The 20167-nt window shown below is 36.1% G+C and overlaps 1 protein-coding gene across 5 annotated transcripts in view; it reads right to left on the bottom strand.

Annotated features, from left to right (window-relative positions):
• Positions 1–20167, bottom strand: part of CCDC172 (coiled-coil domain containing 172) — a 78661-nt gene that overhangs the window by 9747 nt on the left and 48747 nt on the right. For 2 of the 5 annotated variants that reach the window (XR_016388172.1, XR_016388175.1), the window contains exons 8-9: positions 18232–18319; positions 2553–17049 (exon numbers count right to left, since the gene is read on the bottom strand). Coding sequence is in view for 1 of the 5 variants with exons in the window: in XM_089898209.1 (XP_089754335.1) it covers positions 17008–17049; positions 18232–18319 (130 nt within the window). In the remaining 4 variants the exon portion in view is untranslated. Of the gene's footprint in view, positions 1–1644; positions 17050–18231; positions 18320–20167 lie in introns of those variants that run through there. The other 3 variants (XR_016388173.1, XR_016388174.1, XM_089898209.1) reach the window with 3 other exon arrangements.

Genomic DNA, 20167 nt, shown 5'->3' with positions numbered 1-20167 from the left:
CACATATATAGTGAAATATATACATAAGCTTTTAAAATTCTTCAAAGAATTTAATACATTATTAATAAAAATTTTAGCAGTGTTCACAGTGATCAATGTGTATAAGGAATGTGATCCAGCAGGCTTAGATCAAATTTGTTTTTTAAAAAAGTAGTCATTTTAATGAAATTTCTCATCTTAAAATAAAAAACTAGTTCAAAGGCTTTCTCAGAAAAAATCAACTACAACCAGAATAACTTTCATACTATATTTTTCTTAACTGATATTCTCATATTCAACTAATTTCAAACTGTTAATGAATGAAAATGAAAAATGATGACACCTAAGTTTTAACTGTGTAAAAATAAACAGAAGAACTCAACCAGTCTAAGATCATAAAATATGAAAATTTATCCTTTTAGGATGTTTTGCTCTATAAGAACATGGATATTTCTGAATATCTTTAAAAATAATATTTTATTCTCATGGAATCTTTTTCTCTTCCATTAACCTGGAGGATAAACTTAGACTTTTAGTTAAAGTAAGTATAAAATGAATAAGACAGCAATGTGTTATCAATACATAACACAGCAGTATTATAAAATTTTTAAGTCTTTCATACAACAATGAACAGGTCTCTTTTCCTCAAAATTATCTTTAATGCATTGCTCAGCTGCTGTTGCTAAGATTTTTTTCTTTTTTTCCTTGTTTTTGAAAAAGAATAATATGTCATATAACCTATGCGCTTCTCTTTTTCTGCCTTAATATCTGCTATTATATCCATGTAAAACTAAAAATCTACACAGATATATCTTTGTTTTAAATAATCACACATAAAAGTGGTTATAATTTAAATTGTTTTAAATGTTTGCATTATGTTTCAAACTGAAAATTCTCACAAATGAAAAGCTTAGATTTATAGCTCATACCATCCATTGAATCTGTCCATTTTTGCGTTTACATCCGTTTATTAAACACACAAGTAAAATATGAAATACCTAACGCTAAGCAAAGGTGATTCCGTCATTTAAGAAACACAGGACGAAAACACCTGATTGCAGACTTTCCTGATGGCGCAGTGGTTAAGAATCCGCCTGCCAATGCAGGGGACACGGGTTCGATCCCTGGTCAGGGAAGATCCACATGTTGCAGACCAACTAAGCCCATGCGCCACAACTACTGAAGCCCGCGCGCCCTAGAGCCCACGCACCGCAACTACTGAGCCCACGCACTCTAGGGCCCATGTGCCACAACTACTGAGCCCGCATGCTGCAACTACTGAAGCCCACTCACCTAGAGCCCGTGCTCCACAAGAGAAGCCACCGCAATGAGGAGCCTGCACGCCGCAACGAAGAGTAGCCCCCGCTCACCGCAACTAGAGGAAGCCCGCGCGCAGCAACGACGACCCAACGCAGTCAAAAATAAATAAATAAATAAAATTTAAAAACCCCAAACATCTGATTGCTTTAACACTTCACAGAATTGATAGCTCTCACTGGTTATCTCCCCCTGGCTCTACAAAATCAAGTGTAGACCTAAAATGGAATCTTTTCTCTGCTCTTGAATGTCATGTCGTTTTCCACAGCTGACTACGAGGAGCCTTTTCCAAAGAAGATTTCACTCCCATTTGTTTTTTTTTGTTTTTTTTGTTTTTTTTGTGCGGTGCGCGGGCCTCTCACTGTTGTGACCTCTCCCGTTGCGGAGCACAGGCTCTGGACGCACAGGCTCAGCGGCCATGGCTCACGGGCCCAGCCGCTCCACGGCATATGGGATCTTCCCGGGCCGGGGCACGAACCCGTGTCCCCTGCATCGGCAGGCGGACTCTCAACCACTGTGCCACCAGGGAAACCCTCCCATTTGTTTTTAATTGAGGGGATGGTGTGGGGAGAAGGGCAGTAGGGGAATGCAGGAAATTAAACCAAGTCTAGTCAATTCTTAAAAAAAGATAATGTGTTCTTGCCACCTGTCAGTTGCAACCTCCTAATTGGCAGGAACCAAGTTTGCACCGAGGTTGTGCACAAGCCTAACTACCCCATTACACTGTGAATTCTTCAAGGGCAGGGCCCTGTTTTATTTATCATTTTACCTCCAACACCTAGCACAGTGCAAGAGAATTAGGAAGAGTTTAGTAAGAGTGTTGAAGGAATTAATGAATGGGTGAAAGGCCATTAGTTGAGATTCTATTTGTAGCCATGGCCATAAGTCTTTTTAGAAGAGAAATGAAGACAACATCTCATTAACTAGGACTGTAGGGTAAGCCCCAAAGAAGAATAAGAGTAATTACTGTTATTGATTTTAAATACAGAAAATAATTAGTGAAAATCACTCAAAAATTTGCATTCATCTATTGAGATCTGAAAGTTTGGGTTGGTTTCTGATGACCACAGGATAGGGATGAAAGAAATACCATTGGATTAGAAACTAAAGTTTTGCCATGTCAAAGACCATTTGATCAATTGTTAGAATTTTTGTCCCCTTTCAATTCCTGTGTTGCATATGGCAATATTTTAGAATAAGGTGGGGTTAGAATTGCTTTTTATCCAATAAAAAGGTAAATGGAAGAATTGGCTTACCTTCTATCTATATTTTGGAGACAAAGGTGGGATCCTGTTGAAAAGAAAACTGGACCAAGAAGGGCATAATCAACTCATTCTCATCATTCCTGATCTCCATCTGGTACTTAAGTAGATCCTTTGTTTTTAAAATGAGCACTTTGGGATGTACCGATGAGTTAGATGTTGATCAGTATATGTCCCAGGATTTCTTTAATGGCTTTCCTTTGCACAAAGAAACAGATGTCTCTGAGCAGTTTATGGAATTTGCTCATGAATTTTTTTTTGCGGTACGCAGGCCTCTCACTGTTGTGGCCTCTCCCGTTGCTGAGCACAGGCTCCGGACGTGCAGGTCCAGTGGCCAGGGCTCACGGGCCCAGCCGCTCCGCGGCATGTGGGATCTTCCCGGACCGGGGCACGAACCCCTGCATCGGCAGGCGGACTCTCAACCACTGCGCCACCAGGGAAGCCCTTTGCTCATGAATTTTGATAAGGCTTTCCATCGTTACTGCTTTACTTATAGTAGTACCATTGATCATCAGAGCCGTAACATCAGACATTGCTCAAAGGTTACCCCTTCACAAGTGGAACCAAGAACTAAGTTGCTTAGGTCAAAGACCCATATACCTTTTGTCAACATTTAAATTTTTTGCATTTCTTAGACAACATAGGACAAAATCTAACATGGAGTTACCAATAAAATCCTCCTCATATACTTTCTGACTGAACTCAGCCCAAGTAAATTCCCCAGCCAGTGAGACCACATAACCAAGCATCACGATAACTAAAGAAATATACCCTAATACTAACGTCCGTATTACACAAGGAGAAAGCTACTGCCCACAGAGTCAGCAGAACACAGGAATTGCATGCATCATAATACAAGGAGACAAGCCCGATATGGCTTTGGCTATGTAGTATCTAAAGCTTTACCTACAAATTCAAGGATACCATATGAATATTTTCTCAGGAAATGCCACTTCGTGTGAACCTGCCATTAGGATGAAAACTTAGCAATAGTATAATAAATTTCATGACTGGATATGAATATTCATGTGACCTTGACTATAAAAGGGTTTTACTCAGAGGGTCTATGCTAGGGCATATACCTTAAGGCAGGGAAACATTAGCAGTAGCCCTCGAAATGGCCATGACTTGGTAATGTCTACTGCAGTTCTTGGGAGTCAATCAACGGTGACTACTTCCTCACATGGTCTGTTGCACAGATAAGCACCACATCTGATGTAGCTAGAAAGAGTGCAAAGGAGGGCAACAGCAACTCAGGCAGGGGGACAGCTTATAAAAGTGTCTGGGGAAGAAATGATTCACAAATTTCCTAAAATATAATTCAGGGACCTGCGAGCTTATGAAAAGAAACCTGTATAGTCCACCTGGATTCAGACGTTACACCATTTACTTGAAAACTGAAATATGTATCTCTTGTTTTAAGCGGAAAACAACGGGCACCAATTAAGTTAATGGAAAAAGAGGGCCTCAGACTAGTGCGACGACCCCAGGTGGACTACACCAAGTCCCTTGAGAAAGGTCCCAAACATAGAACTACAGGAACATGTTGAGAGACCACCAGTTATCCATCAAATAAGAATCTAAGCACCTATATTTAGTGCTTTCGAGCGCCTCAGTTTTTACCATATTTTGCTTCAATAAATGTGAACTACTGCTGAATTATTTTATAGCCCGCTAGAAAAATGTTGCTCCATGATATTAAATTCACCAGCACAGAGATGCTTTCTGGAATATCAAGCAGGTACTGAGTCTTGAATTTGTGCCACAACATTGCAAACACAAGCCACAATTTCTTCTGCTTCACACTAAGAAATCAGACGGTGCTGAGGGAGCAAATGCTCGTTCTTAAAGGACAATGTCATCTTCACAATGGAACCAAATAAAGGAAGCCCTTGATCCTATCTCAGAGTTGAGAAGTTCTAGACATTATTCTAGAACTTTTATATAGAACAATTATGTCTATATAATTTACATTGATCACAAGTTGCTTTCTGGACTACAAGGAGGATGCATGCGCTTTGAAGTAGTGGACAGAGAGAAGACATTGTAAGAGTCTTAGTGTAAATAGTTAAAGCTGGTGGGAGTAGGAAACAGGTGGTTGGATAAACAGGACCTGAACTTTCCGACAGGAAGAGCAAGGAGAATCCCAGCCTTATTCACACGAAGTCAGGTGTCAGAACCTTGGTAGAGAGGAGGTATTCAGAAGAGGATATCCGGTTCAGGAATATGACCCCTCGTAGCCAGAACAGTGTCCAATGATTTTTTTCTCCAAATAGGAAGGAGACCAGGACGAGGCAAGAGAGCCAAGCATTGCAGATTTACAGGGGGAAAAAAAAACCCCAAAACTGCTGACAGAGATAGAGATACATCAGTATAATCCACACTTCCCCAATTTCCACAATATCCTACAGAGGAGTGCAACTCAAAGGTATGAAAAACAAAATAATTATCTTTGGCTCTCAGCCACCAACAACAAAATAGACTTTTTGTGACACAACCATAGTTGTATAGTAGTTACCTGCAACTGACAGATCACTAGATCAGATGGTTTCTGACTCAGAGTCTAAATGAGTGAATCAGTTTTGTCTATGCTGATATTGGGCAGTCTGTGATTATTTGAACTGTCCTTAGCCTCCAGCATTTAGTCAAGTGGAATGGATGATGTAGATAACAAGGATTATCACTTTGAAGAAAATTGCCATTAAGACTCACCGGGTTTCTTATCACTCCAGTATCAATTGTCCCATATTTAATTTTTAAAATCAAAGTCTGTCCAGTGAAGACAAGAAGATGGTGCCTCACTTGGCTTCAGCTGTCTGAAGTAAACTGAGAATTCACAGGACAGTCATTAAGGCTGCTCCCTTACCTGCACCTCCCTTCACATTTTTTTTTTTTTTTAACAGATTGGTCTTTGCAAAAAACTATAGAGTTACCAGAGTTGTTTTCTGCCATGGGTGCTGAGGAATCCAACTTTCAAATACCCAGTACAGCGTGCAGATGGGCCAACAGCTCTGGAATGGCCAACTGGAAGATGTTTTCCCCCAAGGAACTAAATAATACCAGAACCATTAAAGTACTTCTCAGACTTAACTGAATATTCAATGTTCATTTGAATTTTGTTCATTGAATTTTGTTCAATGAACAAAATCCAGTGTTCATTTCAATGAGTATTTTAAAAAAATTGTGGTGAATTATAGATAATTAATGATAAAATCTATCATTTTAACCATTTTAAAGTACATCATTCAATGGCATTAAGTACACTAACATTGTTTTGCAGCCATCACCACCATCCATTTCCAGAACTTCGTAACCCAGACTGAAACTCTGTACCCACTAAACATTAACTCCCCTGTAATGTGGAGCATCATTTCATACGCTTACTTTCCATCTGAATATCTTTGGTGAGGTGTCTGTTAAGGTCTTTGGCTCATTTTTCAATCGGGTTGTTTACTTTCTTGTTGAGTTTTAAGAGTTCTTTGTATGTTTCTTACTCCCACCCCTGCCTCTGCCTCAGGTAACCACTGTTTTGATTATTTTTCACTGTGGATTAGTTTTGCCTGGACTTGAACTCGATATAAATGAATTATACAGTATGTACTCATTTGAATCTGCCTTCTCACTTCAACTGTAGCCTTGCCTAAATTTCCCATAATCGTAGTACTCATTGCCCTAAAATATCCCATATTGGGTATAAATGCTCTAACACAGTGAATAATAAGTGAATATCAAAGTAAGTCCTCAGCACTTATAAATTGGCTTGATAAATGAGACCTTATGGACTCCCAGTTAAAATAGTTAATATGACCCAATGCATATTAAAACAGAGCCTTCAAGGATAAAACTTACTATATAAAACCTAATTAACGGAGGGATGATCATTCTCACGACTTCTCCATTTAACAGCCCAATTTCACCTGTTCTTAAACCTGGAATAAAATAAAGGGCATCCCAAGGTGGATTACTACCTAATGCTGGCATCCTATCCATTAAGGCCTCATACTCAATACCCAATGTTATTAAACTTACTGACTTCAGTCAACAACTATAAATATTTTGCTCTTATAGATCTGGCTAACATGTTCTGTTCAGTGCTTACTTCAGCAGACTCTCAGCTGCTGTTTGCCTTTACCTCCAAAGGGACATCATGCCTTTTCCAGGCTACCCGTGGGGTACCTGCAAAGTTTTGCTAAAGCACACAATCTTTGCAGACAAGGTCTTAACCATATCCACCTTCCTCCAGGAGCAGAGGTATGAGAGTACATTGATGACATCATCCTCCAAGGAGATTCATTTCACACACTCACCTTTCTTTAATAAGAGACAAATTCTGAGGTGTTGCTACAGAGGCCAAGAGCAGGCCAGGATTTCAGGGCCACAGGTGGCTACTGCTGTAGGAGCAGAAACTTAAAAAAAAAAACCTTCCATTCTATAAGGAACAAAAACTCTTAATTCCTTGTTTTAACAAGTCAATGGTCCTTAGACTAGCCCCTTTATCACCTATTACCAGTTATACCTAGCCTCCAGCTAAACTAACCAGTCCCTTATCTGCCTTGATCCTATGGAGTGGGGGAGAGGAGATCAAAGGACAAATATACCATGCTTTAATATTTTTCAAAGTTTTTAGCATTGTCGCATGTGTAGTCATTCAGTCATCTGTTCATTCATTCACTTACATAATCATTCACTGACAGCTGGCAGTGCTGGGTCCAGTGCTCGGCCCTGGAGTATGAACAGTGGATGAAGCACCACTTCTCTCTCTAGGAGCTCAGTTACCATTTGAAGGCTCTGCTCAAAAGAGGCAATGAAAAGGAAAGATGCTAGTTGTTTTTCCTCAGTTTTTAGTTTTATCCAAGTTATAACTTAAAAAGTCAAATTCTTCTATACATTTCTGCTTCTATCTAGTCATGACAGAGTAATGGGCACTGGACTTGCTATCCCACTGAAAACAAGGAGAAAATGGGACAAAATATATGAGACAACTTTTTCAGGCACTGAGGACAGGCAGAGCAGAATCACAGCCTCTGAGGCAGGAACCACAGGTAGGTGAGCGTGCGGCAATTTTGCTTCTGTTGCACAGAGAGGTAAGTCCCAAGTAGAGAGAGGTGAGATAGGTGGTTTTCCTGAGCTGAGAAGGCACAGACTCAAGTTCCAGGTAGCCAAAGCAGCTGTAATTTGTGGGGCGGGCTACTTAAGAGGAGGCTTCTACCCAACAGGGTGGGAGAAGAGGCCTGAGTGGGGGGTGCAGGGTAAGAAGTAGGGGTGGGGTTAAGACCTTCAGGAAAGCCACACCTTAGTATACAGACCACACCCTAGAGTAAGGGCCCTGCCCTAAAACTAAGTTCATAATGAAAATAGAACCGCCCAAACAATAAAACCAAAACCAACAAGATCAAAAGAATTTCCTAGGAATCTAAATGACTGTTGGGATAAAATGAAACACTCTTTAATAGAAGATGTCATAATCAAAATTCATTACAATGTTATCCCACACAATATGCAGCATAAAATCTTAAACACTGAGGTGTATACATATAATAAAATACTTGGTACGCTGAATGACTGAACTGCTGTCATATGCAACACAGGTGAATCTAAAAGACATTGTCTGAGGCCAGACTCAGTGAGTACACACCGTATAATTCAGTTATATAAAGTTCAAGTGCAGGCAAAACTAATCTACAGTAAAAAAGTGAAATAAAATTATCAAAACAGTGTTTACCTGAGGCAGAGACAGGGGTGGGACTAAGAATTGACTGCAAGGAGACATGGGAAACTCTCAGGAATGATGAAAGTGTTCTATCCCTTCCTTTGAGTGGTAGTTACATGGGAGTTTACCTTTGTTAAAACTCATCAAACTGTTCACTTAAAAACTGCATTTTATTGTATGTGAATTACATCTCAAAAATTGATTTAAATTTAAAGAGAAAAAAACAGCAAAGAAAAATATAGAACAATGTTTTATATAGCAACACTGAGTTTTTCATGCAAGTCAGAGAGGAATTTTTTACTTAGAAAAAACAGGTACATTTACTGAAGTCTTTATAAGTTGATTTACACTGCCTTGAAAGAAGTGATTGTTAAATTTTAGGAACTTTGGAAGCTAGCTGTTAAACTATTGCTAGCTCAAAATTGGCCATGGTAGAAGTCTTTACAACACATTACAAATCAGGCCTCCCCAAATCCACTCCCACCCCAAGAGCTGGTTTATTAGCACACGACTGGATTTATGATTTATATTAAAATAAAGATCTGCTTTGCATGTCATGTCTAGAGTTATGGTCAATAAACAAAGCAAACTTTCCAAAATATAGTTCTACAAAGATTACTTGTAATAATGGAGACTATCAATACCTCCTTCCCTGCTCCCCTTTTCATCTTATCACCACTACTCCCAAGCAATGATTTCAACTCTTTTGGCTGTTTACTTTTGGATTTGCCTTCATGTCACTAAATGATACACTCATGCTGCTACTTATTTTTTCAGTTTTGGCATTATCTACTGATTTCCCAATATGGAAGATATGAATTTAGTCTTCTTTTCCACAAAACACCTGCCACCATCAAAAACACATTTCACACCACTCCCATCCTTGCAACATTGTGTTATACTTTCAGTTAGATCAATATTCAGTATTTACACTAATATGGTTATGAAAATATCCACAGCTGATCTGTCTAGTATTATGATTAGTATTACTTTTCCTTCCTTGCACAACTTTTTGTTTTCCCTGGAGTTAGTGATATCCTTGCGGTTTGCTTCTTTCATTTGCTTAGTTTTCTATGCACTTATCACTGATTTATACCAAAAAATTTATCCCAATTGTTTAAAACTTCTCTCAATAGTTCCAACATATCAGGTATTCTAGCAATTTAATCTTCTTGGAAACATCTCTCTGGAGGCTGCTCTCATTTGGATTGACTGCTCTCTAGGCTGGTACATAGTTATGATTCCGGAATTTACCTTCCCCATATCTGTGAGATTCTCATCACCTCTCTTGTGAATTGTTAAACCAACTGTTGGATTGTTCATCCAAGTATCGCTGTTGTTGTTCCTTAAGTACAAGGACCATATCTTAGTCACCTATGCCACAACTATCATGATATCCTGATTAGTAGGTGCTAATTTTTCGCTTTAAAATATAGGGAGAGATAGTCAAACTGACTGTATGTAAAGGATAAGAAGGTTATACTTATTTGGACATTTTAATTTAGAGTTGACAAAAGCACCGAGAATATGTCTCTACTAATATAATTTATAAAATATTTTGAGAAAGAGGAAAGTAACTCAAAGCAAATCCGTTTGTGTAAGAAACATGCTATATGAGTAGATACTATGTGTCAGGCATTGTCTGAGGCACTGGGGAGATTGCAGTGAACAAGAGACCAAAATCCCCTACACTCTAGTCAGAATGATAGATGGTGAATATGACAGAATTCATAAATAAGTAAAATACATCAGATAAGTGCTAAGAGACAAATAAAGCAGAAAAGAAAGACAGGAAGTATCAGGGAGCCTACACCAGGGCAGTAGCCATGGTGTAATGAGGAGAGGTTCCAGATTCTGCATATATTTTGAAGGTACAAACAACAGGATTTGCTGATGGATTGGACACATGAAGTACTGTAAAATATTCAACTATTAGGATATTCTTGGAGTCAACAGACATTCAGCCCAATTTCCCTTCATCAACAGCACTGCACTAGGAAATACTCCAATCACTTAATTCATGAAACAACATGAATTCTGACATCATGAATTCTATAGATGTTAAATGATAAGGAGATAGGAATTTTTAAGTAAAGCTTTAAAGGAAACACATACCTGGTGATAAAGCTGATTGGCAGGTCAATTACCAAAGATCCTAAGTAGAATGACTTCACTTTATTTGATGGACCAATAATTCATGAATGAATATTTGAAGACTAAAGACAAAGACTAAATAATCAAGATTAACACACCCAGAAGTTATATAAATAATCAACAACTTAAACTAACATCAACTTTTCATGTGGTCTCAGGGTGAAAGTCTGTTACTTATATTTTTTAATTCAAAAATAAAGAAAATGTGTTGATTAACCAATAAGGCTCTTTTAAGTTTAGCAAAAGTAAAAACAGTACTGTAATGTTACTGAAATTTCACTTTTATGTCCCTTAAACTTTATATTTTCTCAAGGGTACATGTGACACTAATTTGAAAATAAGCATCAAATACATGGTATTTGAAAATTATGTATGGAGCAATTGGAAAATATATATAGAGAGAAATTTTAAATTTATACTTACATAAATGGGGAAGGAAGGAGGGAAGAAGGAAAGGGAGGAAGGGTCACTCTTACAATTTTATCATCTTGTTCAAGGTGGTACCAGAGAAATCCAGCAGATGGCACTCATACATTTTTCTAAATATGATGCTGAATTAAAAACAGAATTGTTTAAACTTTGTATTTCAGACAAGAAAGACCGAATAAATCACAGTTGAAAGCAAACACATTTCAAAATTTTCTATTACCATGGAGAAATAATGCTTTTAAGCTACTCTAATGCACATTCATGGCTTGCAAGCAACTTACAATTTTCACTTCCTATTCTAGCAGCTGGTGGAAAGTAAGCATTCATAATCATTACCTGCCAATCAACAGCTTGATAATAGAAAGCTGTAAGTTGCCATTGAGAGACTCACAAACTTTTCCCATGATGGAATATGGGATCATTATTTTCTTCCAGTCTCTTTTCAATGCTTTTATTGGTTATTCTATATAGATGGGTTCTGAAATTAGGAAACATTATTACTACCATTTTAACTAAGTAAACAGAGGCTCAGAAAGAGTAAGAAAATTAGGGGATATGGTAACTCAACCAAGAAAGAGAATCAAAAATAAATGAACCCAGTTTCTTTAACTGGATAATCAATAAATCCTCAATTAATAAATATGGGTTAAATGAACAAGTTAATTCAAGTCATACTTCAACGCACATTTACTGAACACTTCCTGTATGCTGACACTGTTCCAGGCTCTGAAAAAAAGTGGTGCGTAAGACAAATAATATCCCTGCTCTCATGGGACTTGTGGTTTAGTAGTGATAAATAGAAACAAACAAACAAGAAAGAGATCAGAAATCACAAATAGTATGAAGAGGATTAAACTAGAGTGTGTGATAATGTGATGATGTGAATACTTACTGACTGTTTAAAGGAAGGCTTCTCCTAGGAGGTGACATTTCAGCTGACACCTGGACTACAGGAACAGACAGCCATACAAAGATCAGGAGGAGAAGCGTCCCAGGCAGAGGGAACACAGCTTCCAAAATGATCCCAAGGCCACAGTGAGTCGGGCCTATTTGGGAGCAGAAAGAACGGCAGTGCGGCCAGAGAGGAATGTGCAAGGAGGAGAGTGTATGGCGTGAGTTCCAAGAGGTAGCTAGGAGCCAGGATGAATGGATGCAAGAATGGATGGAAGGAACAACACATAGGGAAAAGAAAGAAATAAGAAGAGTGCTACTTTTAGGTTAATCAGAGATTCTTTTACACGTTGATCTTTCTGGAAGTTCTCCATTAGTCCATATTCCTGCCTTAGCAGGTACTGAAAAAATGAATATAACTCTTATTATTTGATATTTTAAGAAGATGCCATCCCTCAGGTTACCACCTTAAATTATCAATGACCACAGGGTAGCACTGAAAAAAAAAATCTGCAGAAAATGTAAAGTAGGGTGAGTAGGTATTAATTTCAAGAGATACCCAGAAGGTGAATTTTCAATAGTACTTGATTTGAGTCTGTTTTGTACTGATTTGCCTCTTTCTTCTCATGGAGTGTAAAGGATATTCTTAATTAATTCAAGATTCATTCACTGATTCTGATTAATCCATGTTTTCTGGTACCAAAAGAGTGATTTAAATAATTCTCAAATTTCTCTTATCTTCTAATATTTACCTGCTGTGTAAAAGTTTATTGTAAGCATATTTTCAAAAGCAATGTATTTCTAAGATTTTTGGAACTGAAGCCCAAGCAATTAAACAGTAAATAAAGAGGCCCACTGCCCTCTGTGACCTCACACGAACCAGATCATTAATCAAAATCTCAGTTCCTCCTGAAAAAATCTGGGATATATGCTTGGTCTCCAACTAGAATCTCAATAGAGATCTTTGATTTTATTGGATAAAAATATTTTTATAAATATAACCTTCATTTTATAAATTTTAATTGGCACCAGATTTTAGAGGTGACATTACACTGACTCTATGATTGCTCTCATATCACCCATGCCCAACCAGGAGCTTCTTTGTCTAAAGTCATGAAAGCTGCCAACATCATGTCATGGTGGTTTGAATTTACACCTTCTCTCAGCAATCACAAAGCCCTATCCAGAAATATTTATTAGTAATTGTATTTGTATCTATTAAACGTAGATTGAGAGGATTTTATTTTAACAAGATTTTATTTACCAACTAATTAGAATGACAATTTATTACAAGTATGACAATAATTAACTTAGAATTAACAGAATAGTACAGCTTTTCTGGTTGTAAGAAAAAAATAAAATCATTTTTCTCCCCCACTATGGGCCTCATTTTGCACAGCTACTTATATCAGTCATTGTTATTAATTTCACATTTTTATTTACTCTTTATTTTCCTAGACATTTGAATTCTGCTGCTGTCAATTTCACAAAGGTCTTTTAAAGATAAATTCGCTATGTACCAAAAGTAGTTGTTTAAATGAGCATTCGGTTCTGACAGCTTTGCTCTTGATACTTTTCACAGCAGCAGCTACGAGAGCATTTTACCATCAGTCATGGTTTTCTTTGTTATGCTTTCTTTTTTTCCTCCAATCAAAGTAAATATGTTCTTACAAACAGCATTACCCTAAAAAATTTTCCTCATGTTTAACGAATGTGACCCTCAGTACAATGAATAACAACAAAGCAATGAAATCCCGATTTTCCCTAAGAGACAAGACAGTTATCACATTATTTCATTCATATATTAGTCAATGCTGTCTCAGTATCATTCTTTTGTCAAATGTCAAGTTAATAAGAAAATAAAGCTTCTTCACTGGTATGATGATTTTATCGTTAACAGGCCAAGCAAAAACTTATTTAAACTTGAAAATACAATGTTTAGAAAGCACAAATGCAACTAATTATTCATTTCCTACCTCCAACATTTTCAAAGATAACTTCATTCTTCCCATTCTTCCATAAAAAGAAAAATCTGTTGTCTTAAAAACTCCAAGACCTAATCCCTGCTTCAGGCTAATGACAAAAAATATTTTTCATTTTTAGTTCACATCTTGAAAAAAATTCCCTTGACAGAAAATGCTCTGAACTAGACTCTGAAAGGCAAATGTATTTGCTTCATTTAAGTTTTCCAGGATGACAAAGGAGAGAAGAGGAGTCAAGAAGAAACATGAAAGTTGAACTAAAATAATCTGCTTCAAATATTAAAATATTTTTTAGTAGAATGAACTTTAAATATCAAATTTCATACTATAAATAAATATTTGAATGACAGAACATCTTACCCTTCTACATCCAGGGTTAAAAACGATATCATATTTATTTCTAATCATGTCACTGAACTGCTACTGTTTTCTGGACTGCAAATAAATGACATATTCATAACAATGTGACACAGTTATGTATGATTGATTGGTATGAAATAGAAAGGGACTTTGTCCTCAGCATAGATTAGAACAGGCCTGTCTAGCGCATGCTGTCTGTATATCTGCAGCTACTGACTGCCCTTCTGGTAAAAGACTCAATAGATTTTTCTTAGCATAATGTCTACTCTACAATAAATTACCAAATCTCAATTGACTCTGTTTTAGAGTCGTTTCTAGATTCCAATTCATTACAATACAATGACTTCAAACTTATCTTGGACTTTAAGAATCTCATCATGGTTTTACACGTTTCAAGAGAAAAAAGATAGGCAGACAATGTGCTCCTCAATTTTTGTTTCTTTTACAGAAGAAAACACTACTATTGATAAAACAATGAGTACTTTAGAAATCTTCCTGACTGTACACACTTTAAAACTTTTCCTTTTCTTTGCTTTTTCCTCCCATTTCAATAATGAGGCCAGGGAATAAAGAAAGGAATTTCCAGTCCAGTGGTCATGCTCTACATCCTATCATTTTGTTGCTGTCTTTCCCCTAGCCAAATAGCTCCATTAATCAGCAGGAAAAACATGCAGCAAACTCTCTATACATCCTAGTATTATCCCCAGTGGAAGGCTGATAATTAGGAAGTTGCTTCTGAAAGAACTTCCATTAGAGTAAAGAACTGTGGTGGCATGCCAGGAAGCTCAGAGATGTATCAGTGTTACTCTGGGTTAGTTAGGCTTTGGTTATAACTAAGTATAGGGAAAAGTTAGTGAATTTATTTAATGAATGAGCAGTAATTTAAAATTTGCCTTTTTATATAGCCAAAGTCTTTACTTCCAGAGTAAAGTCAGTCTAAGACGCACTTTTACTTAGATAATTTCAGTTATTTTTCCTACTTAAGAGTTGTATGAATTACGAATTCTTAAAACAACTAAAAGCAGACCTAATCTGCTGGTATACTGACAGTGTAGGTCGTACAGTGCCGTTTCTATTGGTTGTTGTATTTCCTTTTTTCAGTGAACTTGTGCCTTTGATTACATTGATTCTAACAGTCCCAGTTATTTTGGTTGGTATTTCATGGGCAGTGCACTGTATTACTCTACCATGCAGTGCCAAAACAATCATTCGATTGTTTGAAAAAAAATAGTTTAAATCTTAAAATATGCATTTTAAGCATTTTGAAATAATGAAAATACGTTATGAACCTCCCATTTTGTCTCAAATTCAATTCATATGAATTCTGATTCATTACTGAATATTAATCTAGATATTTTATATGATGTGAAGACATGACAAGACTGTTATATCAGTAAAAGTTTATTCTGCATATATGCCATTGTGTGTTAGTTGTGCAAATAACTGGCAGATCTCTAATTCACATTGATATTTTAGCTACAAAACCAATAATGAACAAAAATTACTGTGAAAAAGGCTTTACATGTAAACTTAGCCTGCATATTGATGATGTGATACACATTTAATAATAAATATTCAGAAGACTTAGAACTTAGAATGTGGTTAGATAAATGGACTAAAATAAGACAGAACTGAAGTCAAGTCTAATTCCAGTAACCATTTCCCACTCTGCATTTGCATATAAAACAGACTGCAATTCTCTGGTACCATTCATTTTTTTCTTCTTAAGCAAAAGTAATTTACTCTTAAATATTTAAAGAATCAAAATAAAAATAACTTTTGAAAATACAAATTATTTAAACAGATGGCAATTGGTACACATCTCAAAGGAGAGTTTTAACTTTGCTACTTTTTAAAAAAATAAGGATGTAAAGCAACCTATACAAAAAGCTATGCCCTAATAAGACTTGATTTGAAACAAGACTACCTTAACATTAATAGATCTAAGGCATTTGTAAACATCTCATATTTGATATTAAACTAATTCAACTAGAATCATAAAAGAAAACATTTGCACTCAGAACTTTAAGTTATATCCTTAAAGTAGCTTTTGTTCCCCTCCCCCGCCTACCACAATTTAGGGCCTTGTTGAATAGTTTCAATATACTTTTTTAAGAAACGTGAAAATACACCTTTCTTCCTAGTTAGGACTGCTAACAGCAGAAAGAGATGTGATGTTGGAAATTTGGTGGCAATATCATGATTGATCCAAACATAAGTACACTGTTTTCAGTTGCAATATTTTAGGCCACCAGCAAAAATGAATCCTGATGGCCGTAAGGAGACTATGTACCTCCCCGAGTAGATGACTTATTTCATTCTAACCAACACTGGCATTAGGAAGAAAACTGGCAGGCACAAAGTGCTGGAAAGTGGCTGCAGGTGTCCCAGACTTAAATCTGTAGACACATTTAGAGAAAAGTGGAGAAAACTGGCTGCTGTAGATGAAAGGCCTCAGAAGGCCTCTGTCAAAAGACATCTTATGATTACAGAAGGATTAAAATGAAAGTAAGCATCTTTGTTGGTGCAAATGGCACTGACAAAATTGGGTCAATAATCTGAGCTTTTCTTCCTACACTTGATTGGATCTGAGGTAGACTGCAACAAAGAATGAACAACATCAGAAAGTACAGATCAGCTTAAGGGTCAGGGGGGGAATAACGAGCCTGAGAACACAATATCTGTTTCTCCTTTTTTCTTCCTTTAGAAATAAAATCAAACCACATAAAAGCCCTTAAGTTTCAGCAGGTAACAAGACCAAAAAATTACTTTTTTTAAGTGCTAATATATCAATTCTAGATATCAACAACTTTGAACATTTTAAACCTCACATTTTCCGCAAGAAATGGGTATCATTCATGTATCTACCACAAAGATTTGATACTAAGATGCTTGATCAAATCTTAGAGAGCTGATCACTTCTCTACAAGTTATTAGTTTCCTGAAGATCTTTCTGTGCCAATGTCTGAAATGAAAACATACAATTATTCATGAGAGAAATGAAATTCTTAATAAAAGAATTATATAAAATTCATGTAAATTTAGCACAACAATAACTGGGCATTTCTAAATTTTACTATTGAAAGTTTTTCTAAATATATAAATCCTATAAAATATAAATCCTAACATACCTATTGGATAATCTTAAATAAGAAAATATTTCCAGAAAATAAATATGGAAGAAAATGTAGTGTATTAAATTAAAACTATATTTTAACATACTTTAAAGCTAGCTATATATGTCTTCTATTAAAATAGAGCATGACAAATACTGTGTTCATTTTATAAACAACCAAAGTTAGAGGTTAAAAGCAATCTGAAGTGCTCCCACACTATCTGAAAATAAGTTTCCAATAATTGAATCCAAAGTTCTGGAAATCATAAAAATTTGTAATAAGAAAGTTTTAGGATCAAATATAATCAAAGTATAATTTATGCCTATCAAAAGCTTTTAAGCATTATGATAGTTAAACTTCTTCAGTGCATTAATCCTCTAATAACAGTTTCAGTCAAGGGGATGTTGTGAGGTCAGGTTTGAATTTTTTTTAACTTAGTTTGAAATTGTACATATTCTCTTTATATATTGATATAACTTGCCTTATGCAGCATCTAATTCTCCAAGACTCAAAACATTTCACAGATTTATATCATGACCTTAGTTTTGTTTGTTGTTGCTGTTTTGGTTTTTATTTATTTATTTATTTTTGGCTGCGTTGGGTCTTTGTTGCTGTGCATGGGCTTTCTCTAGTTGTGGCGAGCGGGGGCTACTCTTCCTTGCGGTGAGTGAGCTTCTCATTGCTGTGGCTTCTCTTGTTGCAGAGCATGGGCTCTAGGTGCACAAGCTTTAGTAGTTATGGCACGTGGCCTCCTAGAGCGCAGGCTCAGTAGTTGTGGCGCACGGGCTTAGCTGCTCCGCGGAATGGGGGAATCTTCCCAGACCAGGGCTCAAACCCGTGTCCCCTGCATTGGCAGGTGGAGTCTTAACCACTGCGCCACCAGGGAAGCCCTGTTTTGTTCTTTTGTATCTAGTGCAAATCCATGTGAAGGGCACAATACTAATTCAGTGAGATGTATTCCAGTAAAACCATTCTTACCAGTAAGTAAAAACAAGTGCTGAACAAAAGTTAAACAATCAATTATGGCTTACCAACTGCAAAAATTCTATTTCTGTTTGGAGAGCATCATAAACACTTTGCATGTCATCTTCCTTATAAAGTTCTAATTCTTTTTTAAGTCTGTTTTAAAGGAAAAATTCACTCTATTAATTAGTTCATTAGTAAACTTTTATAATAATTCTTTATTACATGAATAGTGCCAGATTTGCAGCTTCTATTATCGGAATTTCAAGTTAACACTAAAGAATTTGGAAAGAAATTTTAATTCTCTATAATTCTGTAAGGAACCAGCCATTAAAATTAGTCTAGGAAAGATAATTGGAGGAACAAGAATTTGAAAGAAGAAATAAAGCTATCTCGTTTTTCAGGTAATTTGAAAACATACTTGGAAAACCCATGAATCAGTGATAAAACCAACTCAAACAATAAAATAATTCAGTAGGGTGAAAAGATACAAATTTAGCAAACAAAAATAAGTAGGCTTCATTGTCACCAGCAATAATTAACTTGACTTTTTCATGGATAGGACATCATAAAAATGTTAACTATCCCCAGTTAAATAAAACTTAATTTGACCCTAATAAAAATACTAACACTTTTTTCCGCTGGTGCTAGGCGAATTTGATTCTAAAGTTCATATGAAAAAAGAAAAAGAACATTCTAGAAAAGCCCTTGAATTTTTTTTTTCCAAGAAAACCCTGAAAAAAGAGAAAACAAAGAAAGGTGACTAGCCCTGTGAGATAGTAAATCATATCATTAATCCTTTATAATTAAAAGAGTGCAGTAGTGGCATATAAATAGAGCAGTGGAACACAGAAGACAGAAATAGCTTAAAAGGGACAAGTGGACATTTAGCATATGCTAAAGGAGCTTCCTCAAACCACTGTAAAAGACTGACTTTTTAATAAGCTGTGCTAGAAAAACCGGATAGCTATGTGCTATGTGGCTATAGATGGATTGTCAAAGCTAAAATTGGCTCTGTATCTCATAGCATACACCAAAATATACTCTAACTGGATCAAAGATTTAAGTGTAAAAAATGAAACTATCTAAGGACAAAGTGAAAGAATAGGGAAATTCCTTTATAAGCTGGTTGTGGCCAAGAACTTTCTCACTATGGCTCAAAATATAAATGAAAAAGGAGTACTCAATTCAATTACATTTAAAAAATTGCATAGCAAAACACATGAGTAAAGTCAAAAGATGACAATCTGAGAGAAAATACTTGCCACATACACCACAGATAAAAGTGTAATGTCTCTAATATGTAAAGGGACTTTATAATTAAGGGGAAAAAAGACCAAAACTCTGATTAAAAAATGGGGGAAAGTCATAAACAGTCACTTCACAGAAAAAAGTATAAAAATCATCCCTAAACATTTGAAAAGTGCTTAATATTACTCATGATAAAAATATGGTTAATTTCACTCATAATAAAGACTTGAAAATTTACTACACAGGTATATAATTTCTCATCTATCAGATTGGTAAAACTCCAAAAACTTGATAACACACTTTCTTCATAAGGTTGTGGATAAACAGCTGTACTCAGACATTGATGGGGGAATTTAAAATGATTAAACTTCAAAGGAGGAGAATTTGGCAGTATATAACAAAACTACATTTATATTTTCCTTTTGACTTTGCCATTCCACATCAGTAATACACCCTATAAAAACAAACAACATATGCACAAAGTTGTTGTTGCATTATTATTTGTAATCACAAAATACTGTCAACAACCTGTGTCCATTCTTATGAGACTGATTGAATAAACTACAGCACATCCATATAATGGAGTATTATACAGTATAAAAAGAATGAAGATAAAGATGAAAAGAAACACAGAAAGGATAAACCAGTAACTAGTGAAATGGTCACCTACAGCAGTGAGTGAAAATGGGGTGGAATAGATATGGAATGAAATGAAACTCATCTGGGTATATCTTTTTTATATACTCCTGACTT

Source organism: Delphinapterus leucas, chromosome 16 (assembly GCF_059928025.1).
Source record: "Delphinapterus leucas isolate spDelLeu-1000000601 "Yukka" chromosome 16, BTC_Dleu_Yukka2, whole genome shotgun sequence".
NCBI lineage: Eukaryota > Metazoa > Chordata > Mammalia > Artiodactyla > Monodontidae > Delphinapterus > Delphinapterus leucas.
This window is presented reverse-complemented; position numbering and strand designations above follow the sequence as displayed.